Source organism: Gracilinanus agilis, chromosome 4 (genome assembly GCF_016433145.1).
Source record: "Gracilinanus agilis isolate LMUSP501 chromosome 4, AgileGrace, whole genome shotgun sequence".
NCBI classification, from domain to species: domain Eukaryota; kingdom Metazoa; phylum Chordata; class Mammalia; order Didelphimorphia; family Didelphidae; genus Gracilinanus; species Gracilinanus agilis.
Window position 1 is genome coordinate 54,104,897 of NC_058133.1, and position 24,500 is coordinate 54,129,396.

The 24,500-nt window shown below is 38.9% G+C and overlaps 2 protein-coding genes across 2 annotated transcripts in view; both read left to right on the plus strand.

Annotated features, from left to right (window-relative positions):
* The window catches only part of ATF6 (activating transcription factor 6), a 230,624-nt gene that overhangs the window by 125,336 nt on the left and 80,788 nt on the right, over nt 1-24,500 (plus strand). The gene's annotated exons all lie outside the window — the stretch shown is intronic.
* LOC123245396 (proteasome activator complex subunit 3-like) lies at nt 7,262-8,020 on the plus strand. Its single transcript, XM_044674261.1, has one exon. The coding sequence runs from the start codon at nt 7,262-7,264 to the stop codon at nt 8,018-8,020; it is 759 nt and encodes a 252-aa protein (XP_044530196.1).

Below are 24,500 nucleotides of genomic sequence, written 5' to 3' on the forward strand. Positions count from 1 at the left end.
ATTGGGAAGGCTTCTAATTTATCCCCATTGCATATGATGTTTGTTGATGGTTTTAGGTATATACTGTTTATTATTTTTAGGAAAGGTCCTTCTATTCCTATACTTTTCAGTGTTTTCAATAGGAATGGATGCTGTATTTTGTCAAAGGCTTTTTCAGCATCTATTGAGATAATCATGTGATTTTTGTTTGTTAGACTGTTGATATGGTCAATTATGTGGATGGTTTTCCTAATGTTGAACCAACCTTGCATTCCTGGTATAAATCCCACCTGATCGTGGTGAATGATTTTCTTAATTACTTGCTGGAGTCTCTTTGCTAGTATTCTATTTAAGATTTTTGCATCTATGTTCATTAGGGAGATTGGTCTGTAGTTTTCTTTCTCTGTTTTTGGTCTCCCTGGCTTTGGAATCAGTACCATATTTGTGTCATAAAAGGAATTTGGTAGGACTCCTTCTTTGCTTATCATATCAAATAATTTGTATAGTATTGGGATTAGTTGCTCTTTGAATGTCTGATAGAATTCACTTGTGAATCCATCAGGCCCTGGCAATTTTTTCTTAGGGAGTTCTTTGATGGCTTGTTCAATTTCTTTTTCTGATATGGGGTTATTTAGGTATTCTATTTCTTCTGCTGTTAATCTAGGCAGTTTATATTTTTGTAAATATTCATCCATATCTCCTAAATTGTTATATTTATTGCCATATAATTGGGCAAAATAGTTTTTAATGATTGCCTTAATTTCCCCTTCATTAGAGGTGAGGTCTCCCTTTTCATCTTTGATACTATCAATTTGGTTTTCTTCTTTCCTTTTTTTTATTAGATTGACCAGTACTTTGTCTATTTTATCTGTTTTTTCAAAATACCAGCTTCTAGTCTTATTTATTAATTCAATAGTTCTTTTACTTTTGATTTTATTAATTTCTCCCTTGATTTTTAGTATTTCTAATTTAGTTTTCATCTGGGGATTTTTAATTTGCTCGCTTTCTAATTTTTTGAGTTGCATGCCCAATTCATTGATCTCTGCCCTCCTTAATTTGTTAATATATGCACTCAAGGATATAAATTCCCCCCTGAGTACTGCCTTGGCCGCATCCCACAGAGTTTGGTAGGATGTCTCATCATTGTCATTTTCTTCAATGAAATTGTTGATTGTTTCTATGATTTCTTCTTTGACCAATTGGTTTTGAAGAATCATATTATTTAATTTCCAATTAGTTTTTGATTTTCCTGTCCAGGTGCCCTTACTATTTATTATTTTTATTGCATTATGATCTGAGAAGGTTACATTTATTATTTCTGCTCTTTTGCATTTGTTTGCAATGATTCTATGCCCTATAACATGGTCAATCTTTGTGAATGTGCCATGTGCAGCTGAGAAGAAGGTGTATTCCTTTTTGTCCCTATTTTTCTCCACATATCAATTAAATCTAATTTTTCTAGGACTTCATTCACCTCTCTTACCTCTTTCTTATTTATTTTTCGGTTTGTTTAGAAGACAATTCTATAAGTCATTAGGTAATGTGATGAGGGCCTATACTAGAGTGGTAGCAGTGTGAGTAGACAGAAGGACACAAATGAAAGATGCTATGAATAGTCAGGAAGACACCTGGCAACATACTGAATAGATGGATTGAATTTTTAGTTAACAAGGTTGAAAGCTTGGGCAATTAGGAGAATGGTGATGTCTTTAATTGTAAGAGGAAAGTTTGGAACAAGGGAAGGTAGAAATTTTTTAAAAATTAATTTGCTGTTTTGTTACATTAAAATTCCCAGGTATTTCCCACCCTCCCTCTCTTCATACTACAAAAAGCATCATTGAACAAAAATATATATGTAAATAAAACTTTGCTTTGCTGTGTTTCTTTTATATCTGTTCTTTCTTGGAGGTGGACATATGCAAGTCATTCTTTAAGTAGCATTTCTATTGCTGTTTATAATATTCTCTTTATTCTACTCATTTCACTTTTGTATAGGTATTTCCATATTTTTTCTTTTTTTTTTAATTAACCTGCTCATTGTTTCTTATGCAGTAGCATTCCATCATAATCAATTGCCACAACCTGTTTGACCATTCCCCAACTGATGGGCATCTCCTTAATTTCCAGTTCTTTGCCACCACAGAGAACTGCTATAAATATTTTAGAATATATACTTTCTTTTCCTTTTTCCCTGATCACCTTAAAATGAAAGATAATGAGTTCTGTTTTAGACATGGTTGAGTTTGGGATGTCTGTTGGACATTCAACTCAAGACATCCAATAGACATTTGGTGAAGTGAGACTAGAGATCAAGAGAGAGGTTGGTACTGGAAATACATCTCAAAATCATCTGCATGAAGACGGCAATTGAATCTCTGAGAGCTGATGAGATTACCAGAAAAATCTGTATGAAGAAAGAAGAGAAGAAGGCTCAAGATAGACCTTTTACTGGATGAAGATCAAGCAAAGGAGACTGAGAAGGAGTGGTCAGACCAGTAGGAGGAGAATAAGGAGAGTTTATAATGTCATGAAAATTTGCATTAAAAAACTCAGTGGGGAGAGAGGGTAGTCAGTAGTACCAAGGCTGCAGAGATGTCAAGAAGGATAAGAATAGGGGGCAGCTGGTAGCTCAGTGGATTGAGAGCCAGTCCTAGAGATGGGAGGTCCTAGGTTCAAATCTGGCCTCAGACACTTCTACTTCCCAACTGTGTGACCCTGGGCAAGTCACTCAACTCCCACTGCCTAGTCCTTACCACTCTCCTGCCTTGGAACTAATATCAAGTATTGATTCTAAGATGGAAGGTGAGGGTTTAAAAAAAAGGATTCAGAAAATGCCATTAGATATGGCAATTAAGCAATCAATGGACCATTGAAGATGGTGGAATATGGGGAAGTAGTATAACCTGGTTCATCACACCTCCCCACAACCAATCCAACAAAGACCTAAGAAAAGTATCTGATGGATTAGTATTCAGGAAATATAAGGAGAAACCACAATGTGTCATTTCTAGGATAAGACTACAAATCTGATCCATAAACAAGTGACCAGGATAAGAACTAAGGAATAAGAGTTCAGTTAGGATTATGGATCCAGATGGGGGAGCAGAATGAGGTCACTGTAGTATCTCTAACTCACTAGCCAGTATTAGACTCAGTTCCTCTGACCTTGAAAGAGGTGAGCAGACATCCCCGGAGCAGAAGCTTCAGTGCTAACCCTCTGACCCAGAGAAGGAAGTGCAGACTCAATCCCCAAGTGCAAAATGGGAGCAGTGATATTACTCTGAGTACGAAGGAGGGATCTGAGAATCATCATGGAGCCCAGAATAAGGACCACCATCATCTTTATCCAGCTTTTGCTTGCATTTATACTTGGCAATGTGGTTGGAATGTATCTGGTTCAGAACTATGAAATTTCCAAGTTGGCCATAAAGCTTGAAGATATTAAAAATATAGATACCAAAATGATACTCTTTCCCTTTTAATACCAATTTCTACTAATATTATCTGTATGCTTTGTTCCTTATTCTGAGAAGATACTCGTTCCTATTTGAACTGCTGTTGAGCTAAAATATACCCATGATATTGAAACTACCTTTTATTATTCCTCCAACTTGAATATCTGCTAAAGAGATTCTGAGATTTGAATCACAGTGTTTGACCACAAAAGGCTAATTTTGATTAGTGGTCTCTCTTAGCTTTTTAATTGTGGACTTTTAGGGTCCAGATTCATCTTAGGGCCTGTCTTGTGACCTCCATCTGGGCCACAGGGCCTGGGGAATCGCAGAGTTAGCCCCCACTATAGAAGAGGGATAATCAGGCATTACTGTTTCTCTGAACCTGTAAAGTCTTCCAGTTAACTGATTGGTGCTGCTACTAATAACTGTCTATCACCTTAGGGAAAGTTTCTAACTGTGTAGCCTAGACCTAATCTAGTTTCTGGAAAGCCTGTGAGGGCAGTGGTTACATTGCATAGAGCCCACTAAAAGTCTGCAACTATCTTTGTGATTTTTGAAGAGCAAAACATGAATTACCAGGATAAAAAGACACCAGATGAGAAAGGCCAGGACCATACTAAGGGCATATATAAGAAGCAGAAGTTGATAATGGAATTCATTTGAGCAACCTCATACCCTAATACAACTCTCATTAACAAAGATAATAAACTATTAGTAGTAAATAATAGCTCCCACTTACCTAACAATTTAATGTTTGCAAAGTATCCTATATAAATTATCTCTTTTGAACCAGCAGCACAGCAGTCCTCGAAGATGGGTACTATAAATACTGTTACACCCATTTTACAAATGAAGATCAGATAGGTTAACCCCCTTTGGTCCCAGAGCCAAGTGCCAGATATGAGATCTGAACCCAAGCATTCTTGGCTTCAAATCCAGGTTATGCTTGTAATATGTATCACATGGCAATATAAGTTAGAGCCCATGAAAAACTTTATATTTACTTGACAGACAAGTCAACTAAGAATATAAATAATTATATTACATTTTATAATTAAAAATTTGCGTCCTTATATCATGCTAGTATTTCTGCGATTGCCACTATATTACAAATTAAACATTTTAATAAAAGTGGAAGCATATAACAAATCTAAGCTACATTAAAACATTTAAAACTTTGCAGGGATATATTCAATTTTTATATCATCTTCACTTTAGAATATTTCTTTTTCCCCTCTCATATCGAAGCTATGCTTTGTAAGAAAGAAAGTAATTAAAAAAAAAAAAGTAGTTCAGCAAAACTAACCAACCCATTAATTGATTCTGGCAGTCTATATAGGATTCTATTCTCATAGTTTTCCAGCTCTTCAGGGAAAGGAATATATATTCTCATCTTTTATTTGGAGACAAATTTGGTCATTATGATTACATTCATATTTTTTGTATACTGTTTTCCTATTTTTCTTACTTTACCAACTTCAGCAATTTATATATCTATCAATTAAGCTATTTTAAAAAGTAAGTAGAAATACTGGCTTTGAACCAATGATACTGAACAGTTTGCTGAGCAGTAGTTTTCTCAAAATATGATGCAAAAGAAAATGTCTCCAGAGTAATCTTTACATCTGTGAAGAAATCTTAGAAAAATATGGTAATACAGTTTTCCCCAAGTTTGGTTTTCAATTTTGAGCCTATATAATAAAAAGAAAAATACTAAATAATAAAATAATTAAAAACAACATATCTTTTGTTTTTTGTGATCTTAAATAAAATGATGAATAGCGAATTCTCATGTTTGTTTAAGTAAAGGAAACTTGAGTCTGTATAAGTTAGAGGAAAATTTTCCAGATATAGTCACCTAGATTTGAATTTTGGCTTAAATACTTAATAACTTTATGATCTCTTTTAACCTTTTCCCACATATAAAATAGGGATTAAAAACAAACAAACAAAAAAACAACCCAGCACCGCCATAGGACTGTTGTAAGGAAAACACTTGGTGTTAAATGTTTATTAGCCACATTTACTAGAGATAGTGTTCCTGAATTACTATCATGTTAACAAATGATCTTAGGTACTTTTATTTTAGTAACTTTTCCTCCTAGGTGTAGTTAGTGTCTCTGTGTGCTTTAGATTTTTTTTTTTTGTTGTTGTTGTTAAGTTTTATAGTATCCAAAGAACATGTGCATGGTGTGGTCACTGGATATAAAGATAAATAATGAATGGATGAAACTCGGAATGTTAGAAAAAGTGAGACAGCCCTTCTCAATGTGAGTGGTAAAGGATAGAAGGTCCAGAAGGTGTGAGAGTTCAGCAGTCAGGTCAGGTGACTGTTAGGTGGGTAGGGCAATAGGAGAGATCTGTAGGCAAAACCTGGAAGCTGTGGGAGGCCATTGTAGGGCAGATGTTACATAAGGCTTAGTGGTCCTCCATCTCGAATGATGGAATAGAGTTGATGACTTCCATGCCCTATGAACAGAGAACCTATGCAGGATGCTTTAGGGGAGGAGGAAGGAAAGGAGTGCCAATATTTGGAGTCTCTTTTTAACAGACCATTGTCTTTGGCTTTCCAGTGGTTCAAGAAGAACAGTGCATTTGACATCTTAGTCCAGCCCTCTCATCTTTTGTCATTCTTGTTCCTGTTTTCCTATAAATTATCCATAGAAAGAATATACTTGAAACCTAGGGACTACCTTCTAGGTTTTAAAAAATATTTATAAAAATATTGGGCACAAATATGGCACTGGAGTAGGCTGTGAATCATCTATACTATTTCACCTTTTTCTTTATATTCCCAGGTCTTAGCTTAGTACCAAGGGCATATAGTAGATGCTTACCAAATGCTTATTGATGGAATGGTTGCTTTGGCTGTATGGCTAGCCTGGTTTCTGCATTATTTCCTGCATTTTAAATCACCTAACTGTGGCAGACTGTTTTAAGGGCTGGGGATACAAAGAAAGAACAAAGAAACAAAAAGCCAAGGCCCCACAATCAAACAACTTTGCATGAACAAGGAATGGACAGGTTAAGTTGGAGATAATCATGTTTTTGCAGTAGGTCATACTTGGTAGTACCCAGCAGCCTATTCTACTTGGTCATCCACAGCTTTGAGAAAGGGAACAACCTATTCCCAAAGATTCCTGAAAATACTGGGACTAAAAAGGGGTTCAGTTTGGATATGTCAGGAGCAGCTTGGTCTCATTTCCCACAAAGTACGGAAATGAACATTTATAGCTAAAAAGCATTTTAAGGTCAGATATAGGCACCCACAGGAGCTCTCTGGAAGAGGTTAAATCATAGACAATACCAGGGAGATTGTTACTGATGTTTTTGCAAAGAAGAAAAAAACAGGCCTGGTGAGTCCTTTGAGCCCCCCCTACCCCCACCGGCTTAGTGGGGGTGATGGAAGGCGAGGCCTTTGCGTACTGTGCCTTGAAGGCCTGTGAGTCCGGTCTGGCCGGCCCCAAAGGTAGGAGGCTGGTCCTGGCTTCTCCACCTGCGCAGGAGGCCTCCGCTTTTCCAGGCCGTTGGGCTGGGCTGTATTGGGCCCCACCGCCCTTGGCAACCAGAAGCCCAGACTAAAGGGTGGAGGGTGTCCCGGAGGCTTCCGCTGGGCACCCCCTGGAGCAGGCCGCAACTCTCCGGATGACAGCCCCGGCAGAAGCCGCGAGGCGTCCCGCACGCGAACCCGGGGCCGCCGCGCCTGCGAGGCGTCATTTCCGGTGAGCGGGCCCCGGGCTGTTGGGAGTTGGTGGGGGCAGCAGCCGCTGCGGTCGAGGCAGCAGCGAGGCCAAGCCTGCCCCTACTACAACGCCCGAGGCCCGGCCATGGCCTCGCCGCTCAAGGTGGAGCAGGACGTGCAGGGCAAGGTGGAGTCGTTTCGGGCCCGAATCGCACAGGAGGCCGAGGATCTCGTGTCCACTTTCTTCCCTCAGAAGCTGTCGGAGCTGGACAGCCGCGTCCAGGAGCTCCGCCTGCAGGACCTGTCCCGCATCCGGTCGGTGCCGGCCCCGGAGCCGCCCGTCGCCCAGGACACGCCGGACACCGCGGGCGACGGGCCCAACCGCGAGCCGCCGACGCCCGCCACCTTGCAGCCGGCGCCGCCCGGCAAGGGCGCCGGGCTGTCCGGGGGCGAGGGGCAGCTGCTGCGCAGCAACCAGCACCTGGTGGAGCTGATCGAGCGCGTCAAGCCCGAGATCGAGCTGCTGAGGGAGAAATGCAACACAGTGCGCATGTGGGTACAGCTGCTCATCCCCAAGGTGGAGGACGGCAACAACTTCGGCGTGTCCATTCAGGAGGATACCGTGGACCAGCTGTGGACGGTGGAGAGCACAGCCGCCTCATACCTGCGTCGCTTCTCCACTTACTACAATACCCGCGCCAAGCTCGTGTCCAAGATAGTCAAGTACCCGCAGGTGGAAGACTACCGGCGCACCGTGGCCGAGGTGGACGAGAATGAGTATCTCAGTGTTCGCCAGATCTTGCTGCATGTGCGGAACCAGTATGCCACCTTGCACGACGTGATCCTCAAGAACATCGAGAAGATCAAGACCCCGCGCAGCGCCAACACTGAGAACCTGTACTGAGGCCGCCGCCGCCGGGCCGGACGGAAGTCGTTAGGAGGGCCGCCCGCCGGCGAGCCCCGGGACCGGGCATCGGGCGCCGCCCACCAGCCCTTCTGTCGGTGTCGAGTTCGACGCGGCTCCCCCTGAACCCTCTTTCGGTTTTGTGTTGTTCTTGTTTTCCTTTGGGGGGAGATTGGTGACGGACCATCTCGTGTGAGGGGGCAGGTTGGCCAAGGAGAAAAGAAAAGACTGCCTTTCCGAGGAAAGCAGCTTTGTAGGTGACTACTGTGGCATGGGTGACGCTGAACTTTTCCAAAGGTTGTTCATTAAAAACAGAAGTTTAAAAGAGAAGTTAATGAAACTTTTCCCTCGGTTCTGCAACGTGTTACTTTGTTAAGACCTCAGGAATTCTCCCTTTCCACCATCATTTGTTTTTGCAGAGAAAGGAGTTTAAGGAGATCTATGTTTAGGTCATTGTATGCCATAAATTTAGCAGGTTGAAATAAAACTTGGTTTAACGTTTTATTTTGGCTTAAGTGTGCTTATCTGATTTTTATTTTCAGATGTCTGTTTTTCCCCCTCAGGTTGACGCATTGCTTTTGGTATTTTCCAACCCAAACACCATTGTGGGGAAAAAAAGAAGCATAGGCAGAATATAGCATAAAGACTTGCTGTACAAATGCACATGCAGGTTTCCCATGGGTTGAAGAGGTGAACTTTCCGTGAATGGCTTTTCTGCCCGGCTCCCTAGGTTCTCCATTTTCCTATATTCCTAGTATAATGCATCTTCTGGATCTCAGCCTGTTTTATGAGACATTGTTAAATCATTCTAATTTATTACCATTTTTTTTCTCCCTCTACCTGATTTCTTCCTTTATCCTAGAAGACATGTTATTCATGTAACCTCATTTTTCCTCCTTAGCCAAGGAAAATGCCAGAATTGTCAGATAATTAATTGCTTTTATGAATGGAATTAATTTTATAATTGGTCGGTAACCTTATTGCTCAGTTTTGTTGTTGAAAGCTGTAGACATAATGATAGTAACTCATTTTTATAGCATTTTAAGATTTTAGGAAGCACCCTTCTCCCCCAACCCTATACAGCCCTATGAAACAGGTGTTTGAAGTATTATTATCCTCATTGTATAGATGTGAAAGACAGAGTTGAAGTGATTTGCCTAAGGTCACATTAACAATTTCTAAACCAAAACCTGAATTAGGTGTTTCTGATTCTAATCCCATTTGCTGTTCCTGCCATGCTTCCTAGTCATAAAACTATAGATAAGGGTTAGTTATCAAGTATACTAAATCTTTTGTAAACAAGAGGAATTCTTAAAAATGTGTGATCAGTCTTTACACTCTCTCTGCCACAATTTTCATCTTAGATTCATCTACATTTGTGCTGTTCTTATTGAACTTAAACTGCCCTAGTGACAAAATGTACTTTTCCTAGGGATCCATGTATCCTATATCCCATTAAATGAGTAAACAATTGTTAGAAAATAATTTTTGTAACATTTTGCTTATATCTTACAGATTATATTACCGAGTTTTAGACTGGAAAGAGGCATGGCTGCTCATTTTGATATACTGATTTGAAGATGAATGGGCAGGTTCCTCCTTTATGTTAATGTTTTATATGTGAGAATAAGATAATTTCCATGAAAATTGAGAGTCTTAATTTTTCTCCATTTGGTTTTTGAACCATAATCCTATTGGGTATGTTCTGTGTTCACATGATGTTTTTAAGTGAAATCTAGAATTGAGACTAACATAACATACTTTGTAGAAGGACTCTGGTATTAAGCTATTTCTCAAGAAAGTACCTGTGTTTGCCAAGGAAATGTCCACAGTAATAGGCAGGAAGAAAGATATGCATCAAATTAAATTCTTCATTTTTAAATTTATCTTTAAAAACCCTTACCTTCTGTCTTAGAATCAATTCTGTGAATTGTTTCCATGACAGAAGAGTGGTAAGGACAAGGCAATGGGGGTAAAGTGACTAGCCAAGAGTCACATAGCTAGGAAGTGTTTGAGGCACAGATTTGGTGATCTCAGACCCTCCCATCTCTAGGCCTGGCTCTCAATCCACTGAGCCACCTTGCTGCCCCACTTTTTAAATTTTTTTTTTTTTTTTTTTTTGCAGAGGATAAGAGTGCATTCTTATAGGCCCTCATCTAAGTAATCATTTTACAAGATTTAGAGCTTTAATGAAGCAAAAATATTTTATCTCAGAAATTAGCGCTTGGAGGAATATCTATTCCTCCATTTTTTAAGTCCTCTCTTACACCAAGGGTAAGATTATCTGGAACTAAGAAGTTCCTTAGAGTGTATGGGAATCACATCATAGTTATTTTCCATTTGTGAATAAGACTTCTTTCCCTTAGAGTTTCTATTCTTCAATATATTTTGGTTGCTGTAGGTGAAAATTACCATGTACATTTATTATACAAACCAGTCTGAACTGCTGTAAAAACATTCTTTCTAAAAGTTAGAGAAGTTAAGGATTTAAAGCAGAGATGTTTTCTTTTACATATTTTTTTTCTTAGAGAAATATCTGTGAGTCTTTGAAGTAAGCTGCTTTTCTGGTGGGCTATTTTTCATTTTACTAGAGTGGTAGTATATTCATTAAAATAGGTGTAACCAGCCTTTCAAAGTGTACCTAGTGTATTCTTGGCATGCTTTCTGTTTTTTCACTTTTTGTCTTATCCCTAAAAGGATTTTAAAAAATTGTTCACCATCTGTGAAGTTATTAAAACACAGAAATCTTTGTATTCCTTTCTCCCATGTGTATTTCAAGGATAGCTGAATATTTAAAATGCACCCATTACCTGGGACTAGTCTTTATATTCATATGTCAACAAGGAATTGTGTATTTGAAACATGAAGTATATTTAGTAGCTCAGTTCATCTCTAGAACAATTAAAACCTAATTTGAAAGACATTTGAATATTAGGATGCAAGTTAATTGAAAATCTCTATCTCATCTCTTTCTCCACTCTAAAATCCAAGAAAGTGATATCAACAGATGAAACAAATTTGTCCTTCTATAGTAATAATAATGGGAAACCCAAGTCTTTCAGATCTGAACTTCAGAAAACATACCACCAAATGGAAGTTGCCTCATGGAAAGATGCTTAATCTGTTTACATTCCACATTCTCTCTCATGAGGTTTTCCTCTTCCTTATTTCCCTTTTAAGGTATTATATCTGATTTCGGATAGTACCAGAACTACTTCAATTTATAACACTAACAAAGGAATTTAACTTGACATAGTTGTGAGATGGATCTGTAAGCAGTCTCAGAGTTTCACACTTAACCAACCATTAACAATTACATTGTGGAAGTTTAGAGATTTATTATATTCTCTTTTGTTTTCTTTACTCTTGTTCTGTCAAACTTCATGGTGGAATTGAATTACTTCAACTAAAACATCCAGGTTAAACTGTTTGCTAAGTGCTGAAGTCCTTTAATTCGTAATCTGCATTTTTCTACCTATTCTAATATTACCAAACTATATTTGCATACTTACGTAAAGTGCTGTTTTCTAGCCCCCCCCCAAAAAAAAAAGTTTTGGTGGTGGCATTCTTGAGGGAGAATGGGAAACTTGTTAATAGATTGGATGACTCTTTGTATAATCTATTTTTTGTCTTGCTGTCAGCACATATTCAGTATGTCATCTGTTATTAGTATTAGAGGCCTAGGTGTAGTTTTTGTACTTTTTTTACTTCTTATAAGTAAACCTAAATGTGATCCTTTTTTTTATTTTAGCAAAAATAGTTTTTAGAGGGAGACAAATTTGGATTTAAATATTCCCATGGAAGTTTTAAAGTCCAAATACTTGTCCTAGTTAATGGGGAACCACAAATTGAACTTTATCAGAATCACTGAAATTGGCTGATTTTCAATGAAAAGATAGCTAAACTCTGAATAAACTTTTTTTTAAAAAAGGTCTTGGAAAAAAGATAATGAAACATACCCTGCTCTTAGCAGAGAGGTTGGGAATTGCGAATGATTAATGTTGCCTATGTTATCAAACACATGACACTGTACTCATTGTTTTTACTTAACTGTTTTTCTTTGTTACTCAGAGAAGCTTCAGTTTGAGATGTAGGGGTAATGCATGTCCAAAAATGACTGGATATTAAAACAAAAAGCATCCATAAAAACTTATTTTTTTAAAGTAACAAATTGATTTAGTTTCCCCTGCTGAGTGAAGTACTAATCTTAAATAATAAAATTGATGTTAAAGACACATTTTAAAAAATTCATGTTTTACTTTTAGGTTATGGTAATTATGGATATTTTAAAACATCTCACCCATTCTTCTTTGGTTTGTAGTAGTCTATAATGGATTCCTTTACTTCCTTTCCTGTTCTTAACTCTTTCCAGTCTTGTCTTCCAACCTCACTGAAACTGCTTTTTTCAAAGTGACCTATGATTTTTTAATTGTCAAATGTGGTAGCCTTTTCTTAACCATCATCCTGCTTGACTTCTCTGCAGCCTTTGACACTGTCAATCACCCTCATCTCCTTGATACTATTTATGTTTTCTTGAAACTTTTCTCAATTCCTCTCCTATCTGTCTTGACTATTTTTTCTTAGTCCCCTTTGCTGGATCCATTGCATACCTACTAATCATGAATGTCCTCTAAGGCTCTGTCCTGGACCCTTTTCTGTTCTCCCTCTGTACTTTTTTTTTTTGTTTGTTTTGTTTTTTTTTTTTTTGGTGATTTCATCAGCTCCCATGGATTCAGTTATCATTTCTATATTGTTGATTGTCAGATCTATTTATCCAACCCTGACCTCTTGACTGACCTTAATTCTCACCTTCCTAACAGCCTATTGGACATTTTGAACTGGATGTCACATAGACATTTGAACTAATTTTCTTTTTCCCCAAAGCCCTCTCCTCATTCCCTGCTTTCCTGTTACCTCTCAAGGTACCTTGAAGTTACCACCTCTAGGCACAGGCTTCTAACTTAAGTATAGTCCTCAACCCTTCACGCTCACCACCCATGGCCAATCTGTGCCCACACTGCACATTTCTTCTTGGATAACATCTCTCATATATTCCTCTGACACCACCACCACCACCACAGTACAGGATTTCAGTACGTCATATCTAGCTTATTGCAGTATCCTCTGCTTGGTCTTCCTGTCTCAAGTCTCATGTCATTTCAGTCCGTTCTCCATTCTGCTGTCAGATGGATTTTCTGAAAGTGTAGGTGACCTCCTATCACCTCTAGGATAAATAAAAAATCCTCTGGCATTCAAAGCCCTTGATAATTTGGATCTCTCCTACCTGTCCAGTCTTCTTCCATGTCATTTCTTCTCATGTGATCTGCAATCTAGTGACACCGACGTCTGTGCTCTCTCCCACAAGATGTTTATCTCCAAAGCCTGGCATTTTAACTGTCTGTCTTCAATGGCTAGAATGTTCACCTCTGTCTCCCACCCTCCCTGGTTTCCTTCAAGTCTCAGCTGGAGTCCTACCTTCTGCAAGAGGCCTTTCCCAAACCCTTGTATACTCTTGCCTTCCCTCCATTGAGAATCTCCATGTTATATATCACACACATGAACACAGAGCACAAAACCCTCACCTTCTTGCTTGCATGTTTGCTATCCCATTAGACTGTGAGCTCCTTGAAAGCAAGGACTTGTTTTTTTCTTTTATAGCCCAGGGCTTAGGACAGGGTTTGACACATAGCGAGCATTTAATAAATATTTTTTTGCTGGGTAGAAGCAATACAACTGGAAATTATTTTTATTTTAAAAATTTGTATGAAGTTAAATGGATCTGTATAATTTTCACAAAACAATTGCTTTATTTAGTACATGCTTTTGTAGGGTCTACTAAATTTTAGAGGCAATTTTAGAATATAAACAAAAATCCATTTATTCATATATCTTATACCAGGATTTTTCATATTAAGCAAATTCTTGACTATGGCATTAAAAAAAAATAGGGGAAGGGAAAGGAGCAAGCATTTATTAATATCCTCCTATGTACCAAGCATTATAGTAAGAGCTTTGCAATAATGCATTCGATCCTCACAACAAACTGGGAGGTAGATAATGTAATTGTACCTATTTTACAGTTGAAGAAACTAAGGCTGACTTAGATTCACAACACTAATATTTGAAGCCTAGTTTTGAACTCAAGCCTTCCTGACTCAAGGTTTAGCATTTTCCACAAGACCAACTAGCTGCCTGTGTAAATCTTTAAAGAAGCTATTGTGCCTTGACGTTAAAATATTGTTCTATGTATTCATCTTGTTGAAAAGGCAGAAGATAAAAGTTAGTTACAAATATTGGGACTAGACCACATAAACATTCTGCTAATATATACAGAGACCCACTGATCCAAGACTGAAATTCTTTATAGGAATCTGGGTATATTTGGCAGTTTCAAACTAAAATAGAACTTTTATTTTTGTTGGAAACGACAATTGTTTCCTGTTCCATGCTATGTATTTGCATATTTTTCCAAACTTTGACTTTAACAAATCCTTAAGAGTCCCACTTAAGAATCTGATAGATCCATGCATGGGGCTTAATTACTGGGAACTGTGATAAGCTTAGTCACCCAAATTTTAAAGTGTTTGGAGAAATTATTGTAATGAATCTAGGCATAGGTAGTTATTTCACATAGAATAGAATAATACATTTATTTATTCTTACTGGTAGAAATAATATTTTTAAAGAGAGCCAACAATTTGATGAAAAAGAACTAGATAAGGAATTAAGAAAACTTGGTACTTTTCCCAGTATGGCCATACATTTGTTTTATGATTATGGTAAGCCATTCAGTCTCCCTTTCCCAAAGTTTCTACAACTGAACATTAGAAATATTATTTTTACCAGAAAATATTCATAGGGAACTTTGAAATCTTTGGATGAAGATCTTTTTAGTCTAAGGCCCTGACTATACAGACAGACAGGTCCCGGAGGCTAAGTGTTTTTTCTCAAGATTGCATTGCTAATTAGTGGGTCCCTCACTTTATCTACTATGCAATCTAGCTCAAAACCATCAAGGTTAGGGGGCAGCTGGGTAGCTCAGTGGATTGAGAGCCAGGCCTAGAGACAGGAGGTCCTAGGTTCAAATCTGGCCTCAGACACTTCCCAGCTGTGTGACCCTGGGCAAGTCACTTGACCCCCATTGCCTACCCTTACCACTCTTCCACCTATAAGTCAATACACAGAAGTTAAGGGTTTAAAATTTAAAAAAAAACAAACCCATCAAGGTTAGAAAGGTGCTTTATGACTGTATTATATTTATTACTGTATTAAGCTCATAAACTGAGCCAAGGTATCCTCTTCCACTAAACCTTACCTTCTGCCTTAAAATCAACATTAAGTGTTGGTTCCAAGGCAGAAGAGAGGTAAGGACTGGGCAGTGGAGGTTAAGTGATTTGCCCAGGGTCACCAGCTAGGAGGTATCTGAGGTCAAATTTGAACCCAGGACCTTCTGTTTTCAGGCCTGGTTCTCTATCCACCAGGCCACCCAGCTGTCGCCATACTTCCTATTTCTGTTGAGGGTATCAGTACATCCCAGGTATTTGTGTTCATAATATCAAAAAACCCTGTCATTTCTCTTTCCCTTATTTGCCTACCTTCCATATCCAGTTATTTGCCAGTTTCTATTGATTATTCTTTTGCAATATCTCCCAAATCCAAGTTTAACAAAAAACTCCAGAAAAATCAAATGTGCCGACAATATGCTTTTAAGTTTAATCTGCTCATCTATTAATTCTTGAGTCTAGACCAGTGATTCCCAAAGTGGGCGCCACCGCCTCCTGGTGGGTGCTGCAGCAATCCAGTGAGGCGGTGATGGCCACACTTTTTTTGTATTACATTCTATTCTCAGTTAAATAAATAATTTCATAATTTCTAGGGGGTGCTAAGTAATATTTTTTCTGGAAAGGGGGCAGTAGGCCAAAAAAGTTTGGGAACCACTGCTCTAGACAATCATCAGAACAGTAAATCAGCCCTAATTTGTAGCTTTTTGCCAATTTTGAGGTGTAAAAACTCACACTGAAAATTAAGCAAGTTTCTCTGACTATCTTGGCCCTACACATCTCTCTCCTTATCCATGATGCCACCTCATTTCTTCTGAGAACCCTTCCAGGGGTGGGGGTGAGGGGTCATGATCCACATTGGTGGGAAGAGCGCAATGAAAGAGATGACAGGGTCCAGAGGTTCCCATACTTTAGGTTCTAGAGCTGTTCTCACTATGGTCCATCCCTGCTTCAAACTAGATCCAGAGTAGTGATTTGGGGGTGATGGCATGTGGCCATCTGGCTCATTTAGTCATATTCAGAGAGGTTGAGTATTAGGCAACAGCAGGGCCAAAGGCAGGGAAGGGAGTGATTGTGGACTTGGGGGGGGGGATGGGCGTGGGGAGGGGGGCTGAGTATGAGTTTATATCACTGATTGCTTACTCTTGAGGAGAGCTCCTGCATCTTGTCTTTCCTCAAGTCCAGAATGGGGTAGGAACATGAGATGGCAATATTTCTTGGGGAAAGCAGAGCCACCATTATCAAGATTTTTCATTGAGAGGTACCAAGGTCTCAGGAAAGACACATGGAGCTGAGCCATTGTTAGGTGATTAGTCAAAGTCAGGCAGTAAGGTTTTCCTGACTTAGCTTCTGCTTCATATACAATTATTGTTCCTGAACCCTTTCTGAACATGGTATTCATTGGGAAAAGGGAAACTGGTATTTAGCAGAATAGCATAGCGTTTAAAGAGAAAGAAATCAAGTGAGCTGTTCCAGGGCCATGAGAAACAATAAGCTTGACTTAAAAAAACAAAACCCTAAAATGGAAAAGTTTCTCTAGAGAAATAGCTGTAAATTATTTAAACACCTATCTGAATTTCTCTGTTGAACAAAAAGAACAGTGGATTCCTTTAAGAAAAAGGAATTCTCTAAGGGAAAGGTCCTATATATACAAATATATCTATAGCAGCTCTTTTTATAGTGGCAAAGAATCTGAAATTAAGGAGATTTCCATCGGTTAGAGAATGTCCAAATAAGTTGTAGCCTGTGATTGTGATATAGTACTAGAAGAAATTATGAGGGAAATGGGTAGGAACTAGGAACTCATGCAAAGTAAAGTGAGGAGAATATTGTTCACATTAACAGCAGTATTGTAATAATGATCATCTATGGAAAACTTAGCTACTTTGATGGATGTAATTATCCATGACAGTTTTTTAATTTTCATTTTATTTTTTACCAATTAACATGTAATAACAAATTTCCATGTAAGTTTTCTGAAGTTAATATGGTTCAAATTGTCTTACCCATCCTTCCGTCCCCCCTCCCAGAGCTGACAAACAATTCAGTCTTGGATATACATGTATTTTCATGCAAAACATTTCTTTATTGTTCATTTTTGTAGGTGAATAATCTTATAAAACCAAAACCCCAAAACATATACTCAAATAAACAAGTGAAAAAATTGCATGCTTCCATCTGCATTCCTACTCCAACAGTTCTTTCTCTGGAGGTAGATATATATGCATGACAGTTTTAAAGGACTCATGAAAAATGTTGCCTACCTCCAGAAAGAGAACCAGTGAACTCTGGGTGCAGATTTTGAAGCATATTGTTTTCACTTTATTTTTCTTGCCTTTTTTCCCAATGTGAATAATATGGAAATATATTTTGCATGGCTTCACATGTATAATAGCTATCATATTGTTTGCCATCTCAATGAATGAGGGAAGGTCTGGAAGGAGGGACAGAATTTGGAACTCAAAATTAAAACTGAATGTTAGATTTTTTTATATTAAACAGAAAAAGAATTATCACATTAACTACTGTGCATCTCTTTACAATAGCTTCATCTTTCTAAGAGCTAGTAAAAATAATAGAAATATAAAGCTTGTTGGTTAATAAGGCTGAGAGTGAGGAAATAAATAAGCTTTTTGGTTTTATCAGAGTTGGCAAGTTTTGTGTTTATATACATATATATGTATGCATGTATATATATATGCATATATATATATATAATTTTATTCAGCCAATATTTGCCTTCTCACCCTTTCCCCCACAACTTTTCCTTCCCTCATTGAAAATACAGGGAAACCAAACTATACATATATATAATTAAAACAAATTTCTACATTGGTTATGTTCTAAAACATGTTTGTCTCAATCTGTATTCTGAGTCTTCTATCAGGTGGTAGTTAGCCCGTTTTACCATTAATTAATACCTTTGGAATCTTGTTTGGTCATTTTTTTCGATGAGAGTTTAGCAAAATAGTATTCCATTACATGTATCTTGCATAATTTGTTCATCTGTTCTCCAATTAGCGGACACTCCCTCACATTTCCATTTTTGCCACTTCAAAAAACCCCATAAATGTTTTTGTATATTCTTGTTTTTATTGTATTCTTATTGAATATTCTTATATAGCCTTGTAAATTTGTTTTATTTAGAACTCATCCCCTAAGCTTGTGTTGACGAATCTATGGCACACACACTGGAGGGGGCTGCCCCCACTCTGTCTCCACCACCCCTGAGGATATTTCTCCCATGCCCTGTCCCTCTGCCCAGCAGCCAATGGGAGCTCTTCCTTCCTCCATCTGGGTAAGGGGGCAGCTCCCATGCAGTGTGAGGATGCAGTATGGATATTCAATCTCTAAAGTTTGCCATCACTGCTCTAAGCTATTGATCTTCTAACTACTAGTCTCCCCTTTCCCTTCTATTTCCCTGTTGAGTGAAATATATTTCTGTAACTGGCTCTGAGTATGTCAGTGTGTGAATGTGAGAACTTTGACCAATTCAGGTCAGAAGTCTGTTCAGGTGTCAGCTTCCCCAGCCCCTGGCTGTGTAGCTGTCTTTTTGTGCTCTCTGATGAGGGTTTTTCTCTACTCTTCCTCTGCCTTTTCCTCTCTCCTTCCCCTGTGGCAGCCTTCTTCCTCTCCTCTTCCATTCTTAAGCTTATGAAGATGTCCCAGACTACCCCTGGCGCCTCCTGTAATATCTCTGATGAGCACTCAGAGTGCATATTATCTCCTGTGTCATTGAGGCAGTTCATTTGTATCTCTATGACCCTGTTTGAAGTTTTCTTGGTTGAGACATGGGAGTGATTTACCATTTCCTTCTCCAACTCATTCTATAGATGAGGAAACAGTAAATGTCTGAGGTCAGAGTTAAACTCAGGAAGAGGAATCGTTTTGATTCCAGACCTGTCGCTTTGTCCATTGTAGCCGCCCAGCTCCAAGCTGTCAGTGCTTGTAGATGGGCTGGATTGAGGGCAGTGTGATGGCTGCCCCCTCCTCTGGGGCTGTTCTTGGCCTGGGTTTGGATCTGAACAAGAGTAAGCTTGCTTTTCTCTTTACCCTGTCCATCTCCTGGAAAGCTGTGTTAGCTCAGTGGCAGAATTGCAGGATCCAGTTTGGTCGGGGCCTGTTTATTCCCCTGGAGAGGGAGGGAGACCCTGCTTTGCCCCCCCAAAGTTTGCTCCCCTACCACTGCTTTCTTTGGCTCATAGCCAGGACCTGAGGCCAGGATGTGGGGGGTGGGAGTGATAGCCTCCCAGGGGCACCCTGTCTTAGTGATGGCATCTCAGTCTAGACCCAACATTGCCCCATAGGCATTGGAGGCATCTTTTTTGCCTGATGTTCAGCCTCTCCTTGTGTGCTGAAGCACTTCCCTCAGAGTGGCCTCCTGCCCAGGCACAGAGCTCCAGGTTGGCCGGCCTGGCCCAAGACTCCCTGGGACTCTCTAGGTGTCCCTATCTGAGACGTTGTTTTTTCTCTCTCACTCTCTCAGGAGGCACCTGTAGAGAGAAGCTCACAGCATCACTTCCCAGGATACCACCCATGGCCTCCCCAGGCTTGGGTTTAATCCATGATTCTCTGTCGTTATGAAAATCATTTTACTTCTTCATTTTTCCATATGGGAGAGTTAGATAACAGAGGGCTTCTGGAGGCATTTCTCTAGGATTATTGAGGAAAATTTGATCATGAATCAGAGGGACCAGCATTTTTTTGGATAAAAAAATATTTATATAAAACTTTTTTTTAATTTGATATAATTAGTCATTCATTTTATATTTTGCAATGTTCTCTATCTCTTGCTTAGTCTTAAATTCCTTCCTTTTCCACAGATCTGACAGGTATACTATTCTATGTTCACCTAACTTATTTATGATTTCACTTTTTATATTTGTCGTTTACCCATTTTGAATTTATCTTGGTATAGGATGTAAGCTGTCGATGTAAAACTAATTTGTACCATAGTGTTTTTCAATTTTCCCAGCAGTTTTTGTCAAATAATGAGTTCTTGGGACAGCTGGGTAGCTCAGTGGAGTTAGAGTCAGGCCTAGAGACAGGAGGTCCTAGGTTCAAACCCGGCCTCAGCCACTTCCCAGCTGTGTGACCCTGGGCAGGTCACTTGACCCCCATTGCCCACCCTTACCACTCCTCCACCTATGAGACAATACACCGAAGGTACAAGGGTTTAAAAAAAAATAAAAATAATGAGTTCTTGTCCCAAAAGCTGGGACCTTTGTGTTTATTGAAAACTAGCTTGCTAAGGTCATTTACCCCTAGTTTATTCCATTGATCCACCCTTCTGTCTCTTAGCCAATACTATATTGTTTTGATGACCACTGCTTTATAGTACAGTTTAAGATCTGGTGCTGCTAGGCCCCCCTCCTTCATATTTTTTTTCATTATTTCCCTTTATATTCTTATCTTTTGTTCTTCCAGATGAACTTTATTATAATTTATAAGAGGTATTTTATACAAAGCAGTCATGATCTCTCAGCCTCAGGTCAGCAAACATTTGCCAAGTACCTCCTGCATGCAAGGCAGGGACAATGGGAAGCCCAGCTGAGCTTTCCTTTTCTGCCTGAACCAGACTGAGCCAGGGCTTCTGTCAGGGACCGCTGAGAGAGGATGGGACAGAGCCAGTGGAGGAGAGATGGGGCTTGTGGTTCCCTCCATAAAGTCTCATAAACATTGTTGAGAGCATTGAGCTTGGCATTCATTACATGTTAAAATTAATTATTAGTCCCAGAATCCCAGATCTGCAGCTGGAAGGGATCTCTGAGGCCTTTGGATCCACACCCTTCATTTAACAGTTGGAAGTTATGCAGCTGACCCTGTGTTTTACAGGTCACAAGCCTCAGAGAAAGGATTTGAACCCTGCTCTTTGACTCTGGATGCAGGGCTCTTTCTACAGTGTTTTCCCCACAATTCCCATCTCCTTGTTAAGACAAGGGCTTGCTGAAGCATTAATATTGGGCGTGAAAACTGTAGTTGTGGGATGACTGATTTCAATACCCATTGCTTATCTAAGAATTTCTTTGGTTTTCTAAAATAATTAAAGAATATCCAAAATAGGATTGGAGTGAATAATGTGGGTTGAAATCTTTTAAAAGAGTAACTTTTGTCTGGAGATAAGATCTAGATTGAAGCAAGAAAAGATAGCTTAGAACTGTAACCATCTTTATGTTCTGTACTTCATAAGTGTGTTGGTTAATATCTTAAGCAAAAAGTGAACAAGATTGACATACTTTGAGGTTTTTACTTCAAATCATGCTATTTCCCCCTCCCCCAACATTGTTTATTAATAGGGGTATCTGATCTATTAACAAAAGACTGGCCTGACAGCCCCTTGGACCTCCCCAGCATCCCCAATTTGTGGATATTTTGAAAAAGGAGGTGGACTTGTAGAGCTGAGCTGCTCCCCCATGACTCCATGGCAGAGAGGTGGATCTTCACCTAGTTTCGAAAACTTTGCTGATCCAGCCTGTTTTCAAATGCTTTTAAGGAGGATGTTCTTGTTTAAAGATAAAGAAAGCAGATCTCCACCCTGCCTCTAACTAAAGACAAAAGGATCCAGCCTGGATAGATGTCTTGAGCCCTGGGAGTAAATTAGAAAAGGGACTTTTTCAGCCTGACTTTGGAAGGCCTAAGGTGGTGATGGCAAGCCTATGACACATGTGTCAGCACTGTCACACGTAGCCATTTTCAATGGCCGCATACAGAGAAGTATGGGGCCACATGATGAAACATTTGCTGTAGTGTAATGTAGACGCGCTATGCGCTATAGATGACAATTCTACCTATGTTAATTTACCTATTTTGGTTTATTAAATATAGTTACATATTACAATTGTACATTTTTGTTACTTAAACTAAAAATATTATGAAATTATGTTTTTTTTCTCAAGTGACACACACCTGAGTTATGTTTGTTTTTTTGGCAAATTATGACACATCAAGCTCAAAAGGTTGCCCATCACTGGCCTAAGGCAACCTTTTAGAGACTGAGTGCCATTCTCCCTCCCCTTTCCCCGCCCCCCAACTTAGGGGAGTGAGGAGTGTGCTCTGGCACAAGTAGAGAGGGGGAGGGGAGTGTAAGAGGGAGAATTTAGATATTTTATAGATATATATTTAAAGTGTGGCCACCAGGAATCAACAATTCAGATTGATTCCGTAATTAAAATAGACCCAAGTCAGGATCCGGTTTAAGGTAGTTTATTTACAATTAGGAAGGTAAAAGGTAAGGAAATAAGAGAGGGAGAGGCTAGTCCAGGCCTGCAGAGGCCTGGATGGAGAGAGAAGGTTAAAAGGCTAAATAAATTAGGCTACAAGCCACAAGGCCTAGCTATCAGATAGGCTAGAGCCTACTTAAGGTAGAGTCTTGGAAAAACACCAAGGTAGGCCAAGGAAGTCAGCCTAACTTGCCCACTTGACCATTCAGAGTAGAAGCTGCCTGAGGTCTCCCTCGAGATCCTTCAGCACCAAGTTCAAAGCAGGAACTCCCTTAGCAGGAAGTAACCAACATACTTGAAGAGATACTCTCTTTCGTCACTTCCTGTGGGTCCACCTCTAATTCAAGTGGACAAATGGCAGCCTCTGCACTGATTTGGACTGCCCAAAGGGCAGTCCCTTATTCTTGATTTGTTACTTATTGTCACGTGTGGGTAACTCATCTCCCCTCCCTACTATGGGAGGTGGGGATGACATCATCTCCGGTAGGTAGAGTTTTGACTATGAATGGATTAGAGCTAATTCTATTTACACAATCCCCCCTGATGATCATTGGGTGCCTAGTCACCCCAAGTGATCATTTTACATAATCATCTTATACTCACAAAGGTCTTCTAACTGCAATAGTTAGAGATAAGAGGGGAAATGGAAAAGAGAGAAAGCAAAACCAATGTTTGCTAAGAGCATTGACAAGAGACCAATTGGGGGCAGTCCCCTATTGGCATAACATGTACAATTAAAGTAGCTGTTCAAAACCCATCAGTCCATTCATTTATACCCAAAGTTCATTCTGGATCGCTCGATGCAACAAATGCCATCAGTTTAATCAATTGCAACCCCAAGTTCATTGTGGATCTCTTGATTAAATGTAGATTCTTTAGGCATCTCTCTGCAAACAGTTCATTCTCTGGATTAAGGAATCAGCAAGTTTCTTTCCCTGAGAATTTTCTCAAACAAAATCAAAAATTAAATCTTGGATATAATAAAAATACATTTTTGGCTGGCGTGCAGGAGAGAGGATGGGCTCCGGCGGTAAATTAAAAAGTTAGGCAGGCGCAGTCATATATATTTTACCAACATGGCCATGATTTTAATTAAACTACTAATTTCTCTTATTATATCAGTCTTTATCATTTTTAATCATAACAGGAGTGACCTAGCTCCACTCCTCTTCAGCTCTGAATTCTGGTGTGTGACAGCACAGGACTAAAAGCTTGAGGAAAATGAATGAAAATCATGCTGTCTTCTATGATATGTCTAAAGAGTAAGTAGCTTAATATCCACAGTAGGAAAAAAAACAAGGGACAAATTCATAAATTAGAATTCTATTTGCACATGGTTATGAACAATTATATTTTAATTTAAATAAAACTTTATTTTGATTGCAATTATCAGTATATAAAACTATTCAGTAAATAGTAGCCCATATTACAAAACACATTATGTTAAATTCAAGCATATTCTACATCCTGGTGATTATAGTACTATGAAGATTGTAGGTACTTAATGAATGTTTGTTGAAATCATAGGCTTAAGACAAAAGTGTTTCATTGAAACATAGATTTGACCATGGAAATTAAAATAGGAATCTAATTAATGACCCTGCTAATTGTTATTCCTGGCTGTAAACTTGAGTTGGTTATGTTTTATAGAATTAAATGCAAAACAGATGCTCTCTAATTATGGTGAGAAAATTAAGCTTTGGTAATAGTTTTGGGAGGAGTTATTTGGCTCAGTCAGGAAAAGATAATAAAATATTTGGATAGTTTTTGGCACTTCTACTCCCACTAATAAAACAAACAACATGTAAATTCACAAATGAATGTGTATGCAATACTATTATAATATCATTACTATACACATATATTTAATATATGCTAAAAGTCTTTATCATCTGCTTATGAATTCTGAATATCCCAATTGGTTGATAAGTTTCTAAAAGTGGTGAGTCCCTCTGAATTAATGCCAGAATATAATAAAGT

What these genes read in the sequence shown, in the direction of transcription:
- LOC123245396 (XM_044674261.1), top strand. Translation starts at nt 7,262, where the DNA reads ATGGCCTCGCCGCTCAAGGTGGAGCAGGACGTGCAGGGCAAGGTGGAG.